This window comes from Cephus cinctus, unplaced genomic scaffold, assembly GCF_000341935.2.
Source record: "Cephus cinctus unplaced genomic scaffold, Ccin1 Ccin1_scaffold0160, whole genome shotgun sequence".
Classification (NCBI taxonomy): Eukaryota; Metazoa; Arthropoda; class Insecta; order Hymenoptera; family Cephidae; genus Cephus; species Cephus cinctus.
Genome location: NW_014332886.1, coordinates 1,721,205 through 1,739,739, shown reverse-complemented (window position 1 = coordinate 1,739,739; position 18,535 = coordinate 1,721,205). Strand labels below are relative to the sequence as shown.

The window sequence follows — 18,535 nt, the reverse complement described above, 5'->3', positions numbered from 1 at the left end:
CCCCCCTTCGCGCCATCGACAAAGCAATTCCAAAGCACAATCGAAGACGCGCCTCGTTCCAACGTGCCCAACGCTGACTTCTCCTAGGATATCGCTGTTAGAAGTTGGAATACTCGAGTGTCTGGCCACACCTCGAGCGGCATGCGATGCGCGTTCAGGTCGTCTGCTTGTCGACATGTAAATTCGTAGACGTTAACGCAGACCCAGCGACTCATGAAAAATGCTGATGGGTCAAGAAAGAAAGAAATAATCAAACTACGCAAAAAGTTTTAAGCGTTAAAATGCATTCGATATAAAACAATAATAAGTCGTAGGTATCGAAAAAAGAAAGCACACAATTCCCGCTCGAGTATCCCCGTACGCGATTATCGTCAAAGGCAGTAACCTATAGTAGGAGCAACAAGCTCAATGCGTTTGCATACTGGATGGAGGACACGACGTACTTCAAGTACCATGCTGCTATCACAATGCGCACGTCTCTGGAGTCTCCGGCATCATCGTCCACTTCGCTTCAGATACAGCGCGAGTAGTCCAGCTCGCTGGAGGCAGGCAACAATAGATTCCCCCGTACGCCCACGCGGGAAAAACAAAAGGCTTGAATGGCCAGCAGATGCGCGTTCTGCGTCCCGCGTCTCCGATATAGAACGCAGTGATGTTGTTCGTGACGAAGGTGCGGTATAGCCTGTGGTACTCTTGCTTACGTAATTCGGAGAAGAGCGCACCGTGCGCGAGTGGTGACGACACCTTTGAGATCCGGGAGTGTCCACTTCAGCGGGCCCAGCCCACGTTGTAAACTAGCAGAACGCCACTTCACGCAGCGAAACGTACTTTGACCGGAACTCGGTCATGTCGAGCGACGATCGTAAAGATATTTTAGAAAGATCCGTCACTCTGATCTTATGCGAAATAGAGTATGAAAAAATTGCACGATACTCAATTTTTACAGTTCGCAATGGGACTGCAACGCAAACTGGGGGAATTCGGTAGCAATGGACTCTGATTGAGGACTCATCGAAGCTCTTGCAAATTTAAAGATAGTTCAGGCACTGCGTATAATTATCTTGGGACTGACGCTTAAGCGTCTCTCTAATCTGTGTAATTGGTGAGTGCCGAGAGTCCTTAGAGTTCTGTGTTGCTACGCTCTGCTCCCACAGTCTGTCTAAATGCCGGCCTGTAACGGACACCCCGGAGTCCAGTCTGATCGTGAACGAAGTCAGGCAGCAGCCGCGAGAGGATTCCATGACTGCCAAAGCAAATCGCGACGTTTGAATTCGAGGCGAGTCGGAATTCCAACTATCGGAAGCAATCGCGAAGTGGCTGTGCAATAATTTAACCGGTCGGTCTCTGGGTACAGGGGACCGACGTCGGCTCTTTCTGACTCTTCTCACTCTTCCAAGCTCTTCCAGACCTGCCCTAAGATTCTAGCAGGTTTCGCGTCTACTCTGCATAGCTAAGCTATACCCGATGTATATACATATAGCCTGCCGAAGACGAGACACGTTCGTATTGTTCTCGACTTTACAGTCCCGTTACACCTTCTAATATAAGGTTAGTCTAGGCTGGAACTTCTGCAAAGGTTCGATCATAAATCCGACTGCTTTATTACGGTTGGAATTGTCACGTTCTCAGGCATCTATACAATTTCGTAATTGTAAAACAGATGCAAATATCATTTGCCCAGAATTCTTTCCACGGATTGGATAACGCTTGTTATTTAAAATTCAATCGAAAACAATAAGACTCATTCGAGGTCACGATATTGATCTAATATAAAAAAAAGGAAAAATCATAAAATGATTTCTACGAAAAATATACAACGTAAGAATGAAACTTCTATGAGGAATGCTTGGTCGTATTTAAAAAGAATGATCGAATGCTGAATCAAAGGATCTAGGGTACCTGTAGTATCAGTCTGCGAACAGCCGGAGTGGATGGTCGAGATTAGTTCCGATTGCTTCCGCGGAGAGTTATAGAAGGGTCGAGTGCTCGGTCAGGCATCGATCCCAACTACCGCTGCTGCCCGTTAATGAGTCATGTTTAATTGGCGTGGGAAGCCCGTAGGTACGTAACGGAATTGCACCGTACCTGATGCCGCTGCGGATGCATAGACATTAAGGCCCTCGATACTAGACCGCATACAGCCAACCTTATGATGCAAAAGCTAGACCCTGTCGGTCTGATGGAAGGTACTGGTTACTCGATAAGCATTTTAGTATCTACAACTCTCAAACATATATATACACCGATAGCCCATCTCTTTACACGCTACGTATCCCTTTACGGTTTATCGCTGTAAAATCGTAATAATTGGGAAAAAATTTTCGAAATTTCATCTAAACTAAATATTTAATATAATATTCACATACGCAATGCTACCGCCATAAAAATCTCTATTCAAAATCCATATACATACTATTACCTGATAATACTATTTTCTTATCAATAAATCACTTTTTCTCTATAATTTACCTAAACCGTTAACTCTCTTTAGCATCCCTATGAAATCGCGTCGGCCACAGAAAAATTCACCGGCCGTTCGAACCACGTGTCAAAAGTCTAAAAGTATACAGAAGGAAATAGCCTATGCCATTGCTCAGACTGCTCAGAGTCTCGTATTCCTCGCGTCGTTGCACGACGTAATATGCACAGCGAATACCGACCGTAGTCGCACCCATCATCTCGCTTGACCCTGTGGGTGGCGCTACGTAGGTAAATCCTAGATAAGCCCCAAGGAACGTACCGCGAAGAAACTGCCGTAAGAAGGAAGATCCGACACCAGTAGTACACGGATGCACCCTTGGAATAGACAGAGAGACAATGAGTCAGTACCGACAATGAACTACACGCACAGCATACTTCCTCGTGGCCCAGAAAGAAAAGTTATCCCGCTGAGACACATATCGAAGGCAGCACACCGTGATCAAAAGAACTCGAACCGAGGATCGACAAAAGAAAATCATCTGTCGCTCAAGGATTTCGAGGTGACGTACCAAGAGGGACTGGATCGTCGCGAACCTCGTACGATCACCATTCTAAATCGACACCTTCAAGCGAGTCGCACTAATCGACTACCCGGTGTCGACATGCCAACACGCCGCAGCTGAGCTTCTTGCCAACGTCGCTCCCTATTAGTACGTCGCATCAGGACGAACATGTCGAACTACCCAGTCAGGCTTGCGATTCGGGTGCCGTCACGTACTCGAGAATCGATCGAGTTTCTCCATCCTAGCTAGAATGTCACGCTTAACCTTTCCCTAGGCTACAGAGGATATAGGCTATAGGGATACGTGACCTAGTGGGGAATTGAATTTTCTGACCTATAAAATTTCGAGGTACATAAAATCGAAAAATTTCAACATGATAATTCGAGTGTGATATGTAATTGAGAAAATTCATTAATTCTTTGACGTACCTCCCTAGACGTTGGAGCCCCCAGGACGCAGGGGCTGTCAGGGCGGCGGGGCGCGCTGGCCCACCACTTGCTCGAGAGCTCGCTCTCCTCCTGGAAACAAAAGGTACGGTTAGACAATTAGAAGGTACGAGATACCCTGCAACAAGGACGTGGTCACCTTGGACAGGTGTAAACGGCGTGTAATACAATCGTGTGATTTCCAAAGCATATTGCGTGAGAAAATTCTTAGGGTATCGTATACGTGTGATTGTCTTTTATCCGAGTGTAATAATTGGTTGGGAATGTCCTTCGTGAGATAAAACTTCGAGGAATACGAAGTTACGTCGGAGACGTCCATACGTGTTAAGATTTGACAAAAAAAAAATCACTCTCATACGTATCTCCAGATACGTTGAGTATAAATTAATATTTTTCAAAATTTCATAAAATCTTTTTTACCCCAAGATACGATCTATCTTACGCGTGCATACACGTGTCCTAATACCATTTACATACTCAATGCGAAACTACAGCGAGTTTCCTGACTCGCACGGGTACTTATAATACTCCTTGGTTTGTCCCGCAAAACCATTCCCTATCCCGTGAGATATATCAAAGCTCATTTCTAGATCCGCGCACCAGATCGAAAGGAGATTGTGATTCATAGCTGTCGGTGCATATGGCGCATTGTGATGCCGATTCCAGTTAATATAACGGGCGCTAACCAATGTTGTCATAAACCGAAGGTATCGACTGATAACGATCAAACTTTGGTGTAATAGCAAATGCATTTCTGCTTGGTATGACGTACCTATACGTGTTACGCGATATATTGTCATTCGGTTATCGAGGTATCGCAAAGAGCTCGTATAGTCATAGACAAATAGAAATGTACACCGCAGGTAAATATCAGAGATATTTCTCATCGCTGTACGTACAAAAGAGTCAGTTCTTATTTAACGGTACATCTATATAGATATACATATATGGTACCAGTGATGAACCAGCAATGCTCACAGTTTACAGTGCCGGACATTAGGCACAGTCTTCTTCCCTTTTATTATACCGGTACTGGCGAGCACGCGAGCGCAGTTATTAAAACGTTAAAACAATTACGTAGAGGCATACACCGGGGACGACGTATAATAATTACATATGCTTTTTGCACTGTGTGTACAGGATACGTTCGTAGAGAGACCACCCATATGGGAATCGGGTAATAGATTAATTATTTAAAGAAAGGAGCCGGAACTGTATGGGGTGTATATGCATGTATACAAGTGTTATATGATAACGATAAGCATATACGTACAAGTAATGAAATATGCGTGAGAATTTCGAAAAGCGTGTGAACTGTCATTGGAATTTTACATAAACGAGTTAATATTGGATGGAAAGGAAATATATTGCGTTCCTTAATTATGTGATTACATATTCTTATTCTGGCAAGAGACGACGTCGGCATTATTAGCGTATTATTATATATATGTTACATTATTACGCAGCGTTCCAGTGGCCAGTGCGATGTTACGTTTACTTTCGCTAAGATTTCTCCTATTTTCCGTAATATGCCGAGATTGCATTTGAAATTGAATCGGCTCCTTTAGAAATGCTGCGTAGAAAGGGAACTCGGCCGAATGTAGATATACATGTATGCGTATACGTTACATCGAGAATTTTTGTATCAAGTCGATATACCGTTTTGACGATGGTCGAGAAAAAAAGTGTCTGTTAAAAATCAATTTCTAAGTTCTTGACAAGCATCGAACTGTTTAGCGAGTGAAGATAGGGGAAAAAATTAATTTACAAAATCCCAGAATTAAGTCTGCTTGTGCCAATTATGAAGTTTGAGAAATGACTTAATATGTACGGTAAGTATCGGTATACGAGAGAAATTACTTTACCTTTTCCTGACACTGACAGTACTTATGTACGTTCTCTACGTTAGACACGTTTTCCACACGCCACTGGCAGACGTAAGTAGTCGACTTACGTAAGTCTCGTATTTGCAGAATATTTATAATATTAATTGCGCAAATGAACTTATTATATGTCCATTACTAAGGGACCGATTAGAAAGGCGGTAGCTGTTTAAGCTGAACTGTGAAATTGCGTTCGATAACCAATATATATGTCATACAAAGTAGAACACGTGTGCCATGTTTGTAAACAATACATTTTTTATTTTCGCGCCAAATTTCATGTCAACATAATATTTGAGAACTTTGACAGTTTCTATATAAGGCATTTATCCTCATAGAATGGGTAATGAATTATTTGTAAAAAAAAATTTTTCTGGAACAAAAACGAAGAATTTTTTGATATCAGATCTAACAGCTTTGCGTGTTCTACTTTTTATAAAACGTATAGACAATTATTTGCATTATTCCCAGGCATTTACCATGTTTTCATTTCATTGACGTCTTCAGAGTATTCCCGGAGCATCGATGGATAGATGATCAAACGAAACAATGGGAACGGTTTACGTCTCACCGTCCAATACAAAATCGAGTAAAAACATTTAACCGAAACAAATATATCGATTAAAGTGCATCGTCTGTTAAGCGACTGAATAAGTGCTGGCAATTTAAAGTTTATTCCTTTTGATGATAAGCCGCGATCGATAAAAAAAAATTTGATCGATATTATACCGCAAACTGTCTCGCTACGGACATAATATTTCGTTAACAACTCAATTAAGCCGAATATTAAATCTGCATCCTGCAGTTTTTTTGTAAGTAACAAGATCGTTTAAAGATCGTAAGAAAATCCTTATTAAACCGTCTCTTACAAAACTCCATGAATATAACGTTCTATATCTTTACGATGAGCGTAAAAAAGTATGAGCAGACCGCTTAAAAGAAATTTACCTCTTCAACAGGATACAGGTTACCCGCTGTCTCGGTGCACGTTGGGTAGGGGGATCGGAACAACCTTATTAATTTATAAAAGAAATAATGTAAATATTCGCACAATCCCATAAGCCGGTCCATACGGAATTGCCCAGCCGTGAATAAAAGTAACGCTTAATGATCGTCCAGTGAAGTGAGCGGCAAGTTGCCGTCACGATAAGCTTTTCGCAAGATATCCAATTAGATTTAAATTGACTTAATTTCCGATAGAGTACCCTACCTATCTACCTACTGGCTACAGAGAAGCAAGAATACAGTATACCCTATTGGCCCATGCGGCTGCCGTGCGCCTGGTTGACGCATTCAATAAGGAAGACAATGCCTCTCTTGATTTATGGGTGCATTATTACCAGCCTACGTACCAACATACTTCTACATACGTGTTACGGATATATATATATATATATACATACACCGATTTACCTAATGTCTAGTGAGTGAGAGAGCTACTGCACTGCGCAGTCACGATTTCAGAAACCTCATACGTTACTTCCACGTCACTGTTCCACAGTATCCAGTTCAGATTTGCAAACATGGAACGCATCCTAATTTGGCAATAGAAGCGACAAATAAATATTTTCCCATTCTTATACTCCTACCAGGACAGACGCACCAGACTCTTTTTTTCGTATCTGTCGATGATACCTAAATATAAAAAAAATGTTTAACCATGAAAGAAATTAAAGACCAAACCCAACTCGTTCCAAGATAATAATGGCGCTGGACGTAAAGCAATTGCGAACTGGCATATTTCATGGCAACGTAGGAAATTTGTTTCACGTCAACGATATCGTACGTAAGTAATACGTTGCTGATCGAATCGCAGTGGGCGATGTTAAGAAATTGGCAGATCACCCCCGACGGTGCAGAAAAATATCGCACTATATAGATATATTAATATCCTTCGTTCCTTTCGCGTTGTATATCTATACACGTGTGCGCGTATACAGTGTGTGGATACCGCGAGTAATTACATTCGTTAAAATAACTCCAAGACCATTTCTACCGGGCGTCCTCACCGATAACTCGAACGATTAATTTTTTACCCAAAGGGACAGAGAGAGCGGGCCCTTTTTCCCCCGCACGGAATTACCGGATGGTCGCCACTTAAGGGCGCGTTGTTCGCGGCTCTCCCTCCACCGCCTATATTCTCCCCTTCTAATGAGAATTATTCAATTAGGCTGTTCTGGCTGTCTCGTTTGTAAAACCGGTTAAATAAATTCGTCGTTCTACCTGTCACTATAGATATACATATACCTATACATCTGCCTACCCCTTTTTTTTATCTATAATTCCACAACAGGTACAAGCTTACCAGTTATCAATGAATCCTTAACAGTTATACCCATACTATTCAGGGTACTTTATATACTATCGATTTTCATCGTCCCACACGTGTCACGCACGACCCAACTGATAACGTTATACGTATACCTATAAGATCCACCAGCCGTACAAATAGCCCACAAACTATCCGCAGGCACGGTAGGTATACGTGCAAAGGGGGGTCTCACCGTACGTACCTGTAAATCCGTATAAACCATACGAAGTAAACAGCTTCTAAGTTTTCTCGCCGTACGTACAGCTTCTTTTAATTCTGCCCTCAACGGTGAAAGTCTGAACTCCATCTTGTCTCTTCCTCTGGCACTTGCGTACATGCACTCGGGCACATGGGTACCTTTGAAAGCGAGGTGGAGTAGGACTGGTACTGCGGCAGAACGAGCCACTGAATAACGTATGAATTATAGCCGCATACGTATACGTATATACGAGAGCAATCGAGCAAATGATGCAACGATCTTGGCACGTGTTGCGTTGCGCATTGAACTACTCGTTAGCTAGCGGGGTACGTATCCAGATAGCTGAACAAGCGGATAGACACGAGTGCAGAGTACGAACCGTATAGGATGAGCCTAGGAGAAAGAGAATTACCAAGCGTTATAGACTTTCGTAAAAGTAACGTGTGCGTCTATACGCTACCTTTACCGTATGCATCAGGTACCTATACACGGAATGTCATTCTGCAACGACTTCCAGGAATCTTCCACGAGAGCCATATCGTAAGATCGTTTTCGTTATCGTTCGGTAACTGGATACTTGAGGGAGCGTCATACTCGTACCTTCGGAAGAGCCGAGAGGGAATCGGCAAGGCCTTCGTTATAGGATTCTACGATCGAACTGTCGCCCGATAACATTAGATAACGACACCGCAAGTCGTGTGTCATTCGGGTTAAAGGGACGCCGCGCGTCGACCACCCACGGCGATGGCTGTTTCAAGTGTGCCACCTGTCAGCTACGTAGATACGTACTTGGTGCCGGTTTACTTTATACTTGTGAGCTTTGGATTTATAGCAATTACAAGCACCGGTCAAGGTGCCTAATTCAAAGAGATCGGCTCGTATGTATTGAAACGGGATGCGTGGTCCGAGTCTTCGATGTCGGTGGAATATCCTGTGCCAATGGTAATAGGGACGCGCTTCGGACGGAGAAACGGAGAATAACATTGGGTATCGACACGTCCGTAACTCGTGGCTCGCTTGGTAATATTCGATTGGCACGGTAATCGTTGTACAGTAGGTGTATACGCATAACTTGGTGAAATACGACGGAGAGAGAAAACAACGAGCAGCGGCTACGTCAGGGAGAAATTTTACAACGCGTTAGCTCTCGCATACGCGCGGAACGTAGCCAAGCGCATTTATGCTAATTACGCGCGGGGATACGCGGAGTCTGTCAAAGATGCGTATCTCCGCGAATGTTTACGATACGTACTGTGAGTAAGGGAGACGAGAGTGGGGATAAGGGGGTCTTTTACGTTGCGAATACGCTGGGTTAACTAATTAGAACTAATACGTTTGGTGGTCAGTGCGCATGCGCGACTTTAAACATTTTCGCGCCCATCCCGTCAGACGTCAATTTCTGTTATACTTTTCTATAGGGATAGTTTTGTATATCTACTGCGTATATCCTGCATTACCGACTGCATTTAACGCGCAATGCGAACCTGCCTTGATGCAGAGACTTCCGCGATTTCACGATTGGCTGATGTCGTATATTCATGAAAATGGATAATTCGAGGATTGGTTGTCTTTTGACATTTAAATATCATGATATTTAAGATTCTTGAATAATAGTGCATATCTGTGTCGAGCCGCGTCTTAACGAATGATGTCGGCAAGGTGGTTCGCGAATTTCTTATTTTTCTATTTAATCGGATTAACGTCGTCCTTTTTTTTACCATAGATAAAGTTTATCCGTATTTCGCTTGTAATTAATATTTTTATGAAATATTTACACTATGATAATAACAATGACAGAGATATATTTTTTTCCCCACAGTGTAATATTTATGAGGCTTTCGAGCGGTGCTTGAAGGAAAAAAAAGTCTTAAGAACGCTGTAAAACCATACGATAATTTATAACGATTATGACCCAGCGGTACCGTGCGGTAAGGATTACCAGGACGAATCGATGCGCCGTGAATAAATATCCGAGTGGCAAGATATCGCGAGGAATCGGCAAGTTTTATCGGTCCCTAGAAATAACAGTAATTAATTGCGACAAGCCTCTACAAGAGAGTCAAGTGTGCCAGCGATGCTATCTAAAAACATAAATTCATTCGAAATACTGTTCGATGGTGTAACGCCGAGGTAAGGAAATTTTAATCGTTCGGTAACACCGATTAAAATAATTAAGCCTCCGAGCACGCAAACCCACCCATGCGCGCTGTCCGTAAATTTCATTCATGGATATTAGCGTCCCAGGGTCCCACACGAAATAAAATCAAATATTCCCCATATCTCTACTGCCCTGCGTATACCACCCCTGGACACCCTATATAAATCCATCTTAAGAGTCGTTTACGTCCGTAAAGTCATTAACATAATTTTACACCCCTCCTTATGCCGTGTACTGCGTTCTTGAGGACCCATATTTAAAATTCCCGCCAATCCCATAACCATATCCAATCATTTCAATTAAAAGGACTTTACTGTTATCGCTTCGCTCCGCCGACACCACCGTACATGGTCACGTGGCTTAGTTTCGCTTTTACATCCAACATCCGCAAACCGTATCCAGTATTAGAGATCAAAGTGAAATGGAACATGTAGAAATAGAAAATACAACCAATCGAATCTATAGCCACTACAAGATACAGATGGCGCATTAGAATTCTGGTGGCGAGAGCCATAAGATACTTGAGAAAAGTGCAGAGCGCAGTGCCCCGTGCAGTGCATACGCGTAGTCGTGACTCGCCGCGTGACCCGTGACTCCTGCACTGATGAGCGGTAAGACCGGCGCAACTTTCGAGTCGTGAACCACACAAGCCGCCATAACACTGATGAGATTGCCGAGATGAATGAGCTCTGCAGTTAAACGCGCCATATTTGCTTTAGTGGACCCAGCAAATTAGTATCACCGTTCACGTGATTAACGACTACCGTTCGCACGCAATGCTCATCCACCTCCTCGCAGTTCGCACTTCGCGAGCTTATTGTGAGATATCCTGAATCTCCATTTACATGCACAGCATCCCTCGAAAAATCTGACCATAAATAAAGGCAGGATATCCAGTCCCATCCGATACACGTTATTAGGTTATCATTAAAAAAAATAATACAAAATCGAAATAGCCCAGAGGCGCGAAACGACTTTAATAAAAAAAAAAATAATATTAAATAAATTTTATAATCATAATATCAGGCACTCACTGCAAGTGCTATTTCGGTACAAACAATAACGTAAGTTATTTTTTAAGTTGGCAGTACCGCCCACGTTTCTCTATAACGTTCCATCTCGATACCGGTCAAGGCGCTAACTCGACAAGCTCAAAGATATCGATCGGCACGTCGATCGCTACCGGAACGCTCGAATTTCACAAGAGGGATACAAAGATAAAATCGATCGCGTCCCAGAGAGCTGGTACAGATACATATACATACAGTAAGGAAGCGATCACGATTTTCGTAAGTGTTTTGCTCCATATCGTATCGATTCCCTACCTTACCGACCCGTCACAATAAAGATCCACCGCCAATACATATCCCCCTGTACACAAGGGTTTTTTCTTATCGTATCGTACGGCAGCATCCACCGAGGTTATACCTGGTGGCGGATGGCGCCACAGAGAGCAACACTTCTTGGTAGCCGTGCCCGATAAGAGTATACCTACGCTTTTTATTGTCCGAGCTACCGACTACGAGAGACACGAACCGTTTCTCCGCGAGGTGACTACGAGGCACAAAGCCATTCTTATCCCAGTGAATATAGTGGCTTCGAGCTAACTCAGCCCTTCCACCTTTCTTACTACGCTACAAGTTACGAGACGCGAACCGCTTCCGAAGCCACGTAGTACTCCTGCCAGGCAACCTTCCCCCCATATTCCTTTGGTGGCTAACTCCGTACCGACTGGTTCAAAACGTTTCTGCTATTCCGCGATTAGCGGACTCCGCTGCTCGTGCAATGCGCGCGACAAACACCGATCACTATACATGGTGCGTGGATATCGTTTGGTGTAATGGATTGAGTTTTTATCGACCAGCACCTAACTCGCGGGTAACTGCAGCCAGTGCCGGGCAATGAGGTAGAAAATGACTCTTTCGTTAAATAAATCCCATCGTCGGACTCCCGACGCCACTTTGCTACTATACGACGCTCGCTGAAAGGATCGGCAGACGAGACCAAACGATTTAGGTAAGACGCCTGCGTGGCGTCGCGTTACCTCTCGTTTATTCTCTTATAGGTACCCGGTAGTCGTGGATACGAAGACGAATGCGTCGGGTTACTACGAGGGACCTTTGCTATAATATAGTATAGGGTATAAACGTGCATACGGTACAGGAGTATATACTATACGTATTTACGTACAGTCGACGCTACTTACCTATACACCGTCCGTCGTTCGAGATAAATGGCGAAATGGTACTACAGAGGACTACGCAGCGAGTATACGCATATGCAGTAAAAGGACTAAAAGATTGATTCTAGGTGATCCTTGAACCCGTCAGACGGTCGTACGTACGACTAACGGAAAGTCATAGTATTCGCGGAGTTTAATGATAATTAAAACGCAAAGACAGCGGAGCCGACGGTTATGCATTTATGTGGAGGATTTCCAAGGAATTGACGCGGCGCTCGTTCTCTGATCTGCGACATTCTTCGTTTCCTAGCATTTACGTGATTGTCATACCGTCATGGCTTTCTACGAGTTCTCGAGGATCGCGAGGGGAGAGCGAGAGAAATATATATATATATGCGGATTTATGTAGCTAAGCATATAAAGGACTTTCCTCAGGATGTTCATGAAGTAGCCCGTAAGAATTTTTCTATCAATCCTATTTGTTCCTGGTATCTTTCTCACAGTCTCGGACGCTAAACAATAAGACGGAGGACGGAGTACAAGACGCGTTACAACGTCAACCGATGGTAAACACACGCAGCATCCTTAACATATTGCGTCGTCGGGTATATGCTCCACGCTAGGGTCTCTGGGCAACGAATAATCATTCTTGTGGGACATATTTTCCTTTGGACATTTGTATGTGCTGCTACCTGACGGCCAATGCCGGGGTTACAACGTCAATAGTAGATACCGAATTTCAAATTCAAAAAGTCCCGCCACGTTTCCCACACGTATACGTATCCATTCCATTGAAACGTTCCTGCCTGTAAATAGCCAGGCGAGATCGGATAAACGTCTGGGTATCGTGCGGCAAATGCAATTCGCCACGGTCGCGACGAACGTTTTGTCGCTCATGATTGGCGTTTTAAAGGACAGGCGCACGCAATGCAATTACCTTGGTTTATCCGATGCGAATTCGAAGCTTCGCTCTAAAAGAGATCGCGACAACGACTATCGCTGCTATTCTGGCTGCTTTCCTGGCTGACGTAGCTTTTTGTCTTTCTCAAAGTCGTCTTCATTTTTCACCCGGTTAACGAGACGCGCAATTGTCACTGCCGAGTATTCACAGAGGAGCAGCCGTGCAGAAATGTTCTTTAATAGGATCGTTGCGAATGGATGTTGCACGATTGGAAAATTCTGGGCTTCGCGCAGTGACGTGCGAGCCCAAGGCCGAACAAAAGACGCAGCGAATGGGTTTGATAATCGTCGGTAGATATGAGAATGAATCTCGAATAATCTCGATTGTCGGCACCCACTGATGTCTATAAGCAAACAAGATGGCAGTTGCGAAGATTTATGCGTCGTCGCGTAACGAAGGGGACTCATCAGCATCCGTAATGGCGACACCGCCTCCAGCCTTTGTCTAGTGTCTTCTCGATCCCTCGATCCCTCGATCCCTGGATCCCTCGTTCACGGTTCGACTTCAAGTTCTCAATCAATTTAATTACTCGTTCGAATGCTCGTAGACCATACTGGGACATTTACCAGAATGCACCGCGGCGCGGCGAGCGCAGTCGGTGCCTTCGCTACGAGACGAAAAGATCCCGAGCGACTTGTCTCCACTAATAACAGTAAATCACTTTAAGTGGGCATAAAATTACTCGTAAAAATATCCACGATATAAGCACGATCCCGACAGGTACCTAAGGTGACGGGGACCATAAACTCGGTAGATCTTTGGAAATTCGATCCGGGACAGAAAACATTTCCGGTGAGCATTTTGAAAGCATTAAAAACTAAAGATGTGACGTCAACACCATGCCATATATCAAAAACGGCTATTGTCGAGAACGAGTGTACCCGATAAATATTACAACGCAGCGACTACATGACCGATACCGTAAAACCAGTAGAAGTACCGATTTACCAAGAAACACGTCGACCAGTCACTCTCTCGATTACGATTGAAGCACTTTACGAGGAGTGACTAGAGGATTTCATGGAATAGTCCTCGATCACATAGTCCACCAAGTGGGACCCTTCGAGTAATGGTAAAATCATCAAATGTTCATCGTTCAGCAGTCCAATCGGATAATAGCGGCAGGTTCAAACAAAAGCTGAAGATTAAATAAATTACAAAAAAAGTCTCAACACAATATAGCCATTGTCGAAAGATCGAATTAATTGGACGGCCATCGCGTCAGGTTAAATTTCTTCGACTTTAAATCTTGAACTACCGTACGTAATATGAAACTCATCCAATGTGACACTGGCACATACGACGTTATACCTGGTGTTATTCGATGCATCCAATAGTTGGTATACCTGATGCACGTATTCATCAATTACGAAAAAAAAAAATACACAGACGCATAGCTTAAACGCTTCGGGCTGCGTGAACGGTACAGTTTTACGACTGCATTAAGGTTGACTGAAATACGACGACCGATGGAATCACAGGAAACAAGCGCGCTCTTCCTTATGTCTTTATGGCCCTTATATCCACTGCCAGACCATGGAAAATCTTATGGTTCTTCACGATTCCCATGGAACAAGTGGGATACCTATAATTGACGATACCGAACGAAGTAGGCATATGTATATGTATTGCACAAGGGAACATGTGCGGAATCGCTGATATTGAGTTGTCTCTCCGCAAGGTTCAGACAAAGGGCAAGAAGTTAAGGCGGACTTTCGCAACCACCTTCACGATATAATCCATAGATACGATAAACGGCTTATTATATCGAAACGAGTCAATTATGGGATTGTTCGTGCTGATCTAATGACGTACATTTGCATAACACATGCTGTATCTTCGTAATTTATTATATTGGCAGTTATGTAAGATTCGCTTACTAACCATCGCCTTGTTAAGCCCACGAGTACGCTAATCTTAGGGGGATCTGGAAAACTGGGCAATTCTTACAAAGTCCCTGTAAAATCAGTACCAAGACACGAGTCGCGCCTCTTCGTTACGTTATATTCGCATAATCGTTACGCCTAAACGACTTTGAACATTATGCTTTTTTTTTTTATCAATTTTCCATTCACTCGTTATATCACATTGTGGTAAATCGACTCGATAGATTAAAATTTTGAGAAATTTTTTTCAAAATTCATCGACCTATCTAGTATGTCACTACACTGAACAATAGTTAGATATACCAAAACTTGTGAGGTAATTTTAGAAATTTCGTAATTTCGAAAGTAAAACGCTCCTTGGCAATCCCAAAATAGTATCAAAGTTATTCTCGTGCAACCACATACGTTAAATAGGTATACAATTTCACGTGACACCTTACACCACTCACCGAAATTCCCTTTTAGTACATACAGCATATTCTCATTTAACCCAAGTTACCGAATGGGCCATTCTGATTACCAAAAACAGTATGTCCACAATTCAAAAATACATTGTTTAATACCCACAATGCAATACCCCGTACATCCACCATGTAAACTCCGCCAAAATTCTCAATCAAAAAAGTCCACTAAAACCGAACCGTCCACTATACGATTAACTCATTTGCATCCTAGACAAACCCAACGTGATACTGCGTATCTACGAGGTTGCGCGAAGCGCGGTTTACCTTGATCGCGTCCCAGTCTTTAATTACGTAAGGTCACGTACGATCATCGTCATAGCACGGTGTAAACGGCCGCAAAGGTTGTGCGCATGGTGGTCACAGGAATATCCTAGCTACGTCAGCTTCATAAACAATGTCGGTGTACCGGCAGGTTGGTAAGTTACGATCCAAAGGGGTAATGCCGGTTGGCGTGGATGCGGGAAGAGCAAAGATGGTACCGGTACGAGATAAAGTGAAGGAAGATGCTGGGCGTATCGTGCGCGACCTTTATAATACGACTGCGGAGTCTTCCCACAGTGAAATTGATACGGCGAAAAGTTTTATTAAAAAAAATTGAAAAAAAAAAAACAAAGCCTCATACAGCCAACCAATTAGAAGTCTAGGTGAATCCCATGATTAAATTTCAATTTTCCTCTAGATCCCCTGATACCCTCTGTTAACCAGAATCAATTCCACGTTTACCCAGGTTAATCAAATGCATATCGCAAGTAAAGGACGCAAGTAAAGCGGGTGTCCCTTTCGAAATATCAAAGGTACCATCGGATCTAATCGATCTTTCGGACATTCGGTACGCAGCCTCTGTATAACGCTTACGACACACGTTAAACGAGACCGACGGTAATTTCAGATACGACACCTCGATAAAGACCGGTCGTAAATTCGTGCGTACGCCCAGATTCTCTATATGCCAACGCGATACGGTATATATACCTGCAGGTATACCTAAAGGTCCTGAGCGGTAAGTAAGGTACCTAGTCGCCTTACCTATATCCGTGCCTCAAGGCCCCAACTGGAACGCGGATCCGTTCGTTCTGATGGCCGATCGCCAATTTCTGATCTAGTTTCAATTCAAGTCGATAAATGCATCGTCGAGTAAGTTACGGATCTCGACTACACATATACATAACACAGAAAACATGTATCCCGACGTATTCGAGTCTACGTAAAATATGCATATGACGCGCGAACGCCCAACGCCCAGAGGCTGTTGTCGTAATGCGTTGGCAATAACGTGACACCCGTTATAACTCCATGATAATACCCTCTTGGCGATCTCTTTAATATATTTGATAGCGCGAAAGCTAGTAGCAAAGAGACCAGCTTCCTGTATCTGCACCGCATTCGAGTATCTGTGGTAACGAACCGAGCGACATCTACATGACGACGAGGACGCTTATGAGAACGAGAGGGGAGGAGCATACGTGGGGTGTAACTACGATCTACATGGTTCGTGTGTATTTCGATATATTGGACAGCCCGTTGGAACGTGCGCGAAAGAGAATGGACCGATAAAGATTGGCGAGCGCGTTAAGAACGTTATAAATGCCGATCCTGGCGCGGGGTTTATCGATGAAATCTCGAGCGCGTGGTTATCGTTATCGAACTATCAATTCCCGATCGTGAGGTTACCCGCCGATACCACAGCAGAGGGATGGGTCAGAGTTGAGCAAACGATCGTAAATCGAAGTGATAAATCGTGCTTCGAATGTCGTTGGTTATATCGTAACATATAACATGGGCTGCATGTATACGTATAGATACGTGTGCATGTTCAGAGGAAATTTTGTACATGAAAAAAAAAGTACAAGAGGTATAAAAATGAAGGGAAGAAAAAATATATGTGAAAATTTTAATTGGTAACGGGAACTACCGATACCACGTATCTCGATAGTCACTGCGTATGCCTCTACGCGTCGCTCATGAACTGCTAATTAAACGTGAACGATTGGCGAAGGGATACTTCATTATATAGATTAATATGCAAATGCGGTGACCTTCACTTTTACGTTACTTCTCGCCACGAGAAGGTTGACGTAATTTAACCGAGAATTTAGATAAAACTAGATAACGTCATTAGGTCATGCATTGTTCCAGATTGATATTACCTCATATCGCCAACCTGTCGAAATGGCATCACCGTGCTCCGAGCCGGTCGGTCGTATGTATATGCTTTATTGGCGGTAGTTGAAAAGTAGAGGCGACAACAGATGAATCGCGGGATAAATTGAAAATAGGCAAGTTGCAATTTGTCGAATTTCCCTCGAAAGCGATGAAAAAGGGGAAAAACGATAAGTGGCTCGTCCTCGAGTCAGCGGCAGAGCTAACGTCGGAATTCTCGTTTGCGCCAGGCAGCCGTTTGATTCGAACTCTTGAAAAAGACGTGGTAGGTAACTCATTCAGTGGCGCGGGTAGGCGAGATTGCTGTGACGACACGCTTAACGACATTACGCGTTTTTCTCCCATTACGATGAAATGTGGAGTAATATAGGGTAACACGCGGTGAGAGTGAATTCGAGACGGAACCTCCATTTCTGTACGGACGATTTAGAGAGAGAGAGACGTTAATTTTATTAGATCCGCATACTGCACGGTCACAGGCGTTATTAGCCGTACCCATACACAGATGAAATAACTCATAAACATTTTACTCATTAAATCAAATTGCCGGCCTATTCGTAGAAACCTGCCCATGCCTTCGGTACAAGATTGGCGTTATCGTTAATTCACCGTGTATAGAAAATATCTCGAAATTCTGTAAGCGTTTTTCAAAATTCCGATTGCTCGTCCTTATCGTCACTCGATACGTGTAAATATGCCGCTTGCTTTACGACTTCGCAGAATGCAGTCAATTTGATGAATTGCAATTATTTCATTAACCCATGCTTCGTAATTGGCAGAGAATTTTGCAATTTTTCATAGAATTTCGCAGAACGGGAATACCATGGCAACCGAGTATATCAGCGAGAGTACTTTGTTGTATGGAAAAGCGTTAGTTAAGCTAGCATACTATGCGTATCCA

General features: G+C 43.4%; 1 protein-coding gene across 5 annotated transcripts in view; it reads right to left on the bottom strand.

Moving 5' to 3' along the window:
• The window catches only part of LOC107263760 (zinc finger protein squeeze), a 216,448-nt gene that overhangs the window by 130,900 nt on the left and 67,013 nt on the right, over positions 1 to 18,535 (bottom strand). For 4 of the 5 annotated variants that reach the window (XM_015731305.2, XM_015731308.2, XM_015731306.2 and 1 more), the window contains one exon: positions 3,413 to 3,502. The exons of the other annotated variant lie outside the window; for it this stretch is intronic. In XM_015731305.2, the coding sequence (XP_015586791.1) occupies positions 3,413 to 3,502 (90 nt within the window). The remainder of the gene's footprint in view (positions 1 to 3,412; positions 3,503 to 18,535) is intronic. 5 annotated transcript variants of the gene reach the window in all.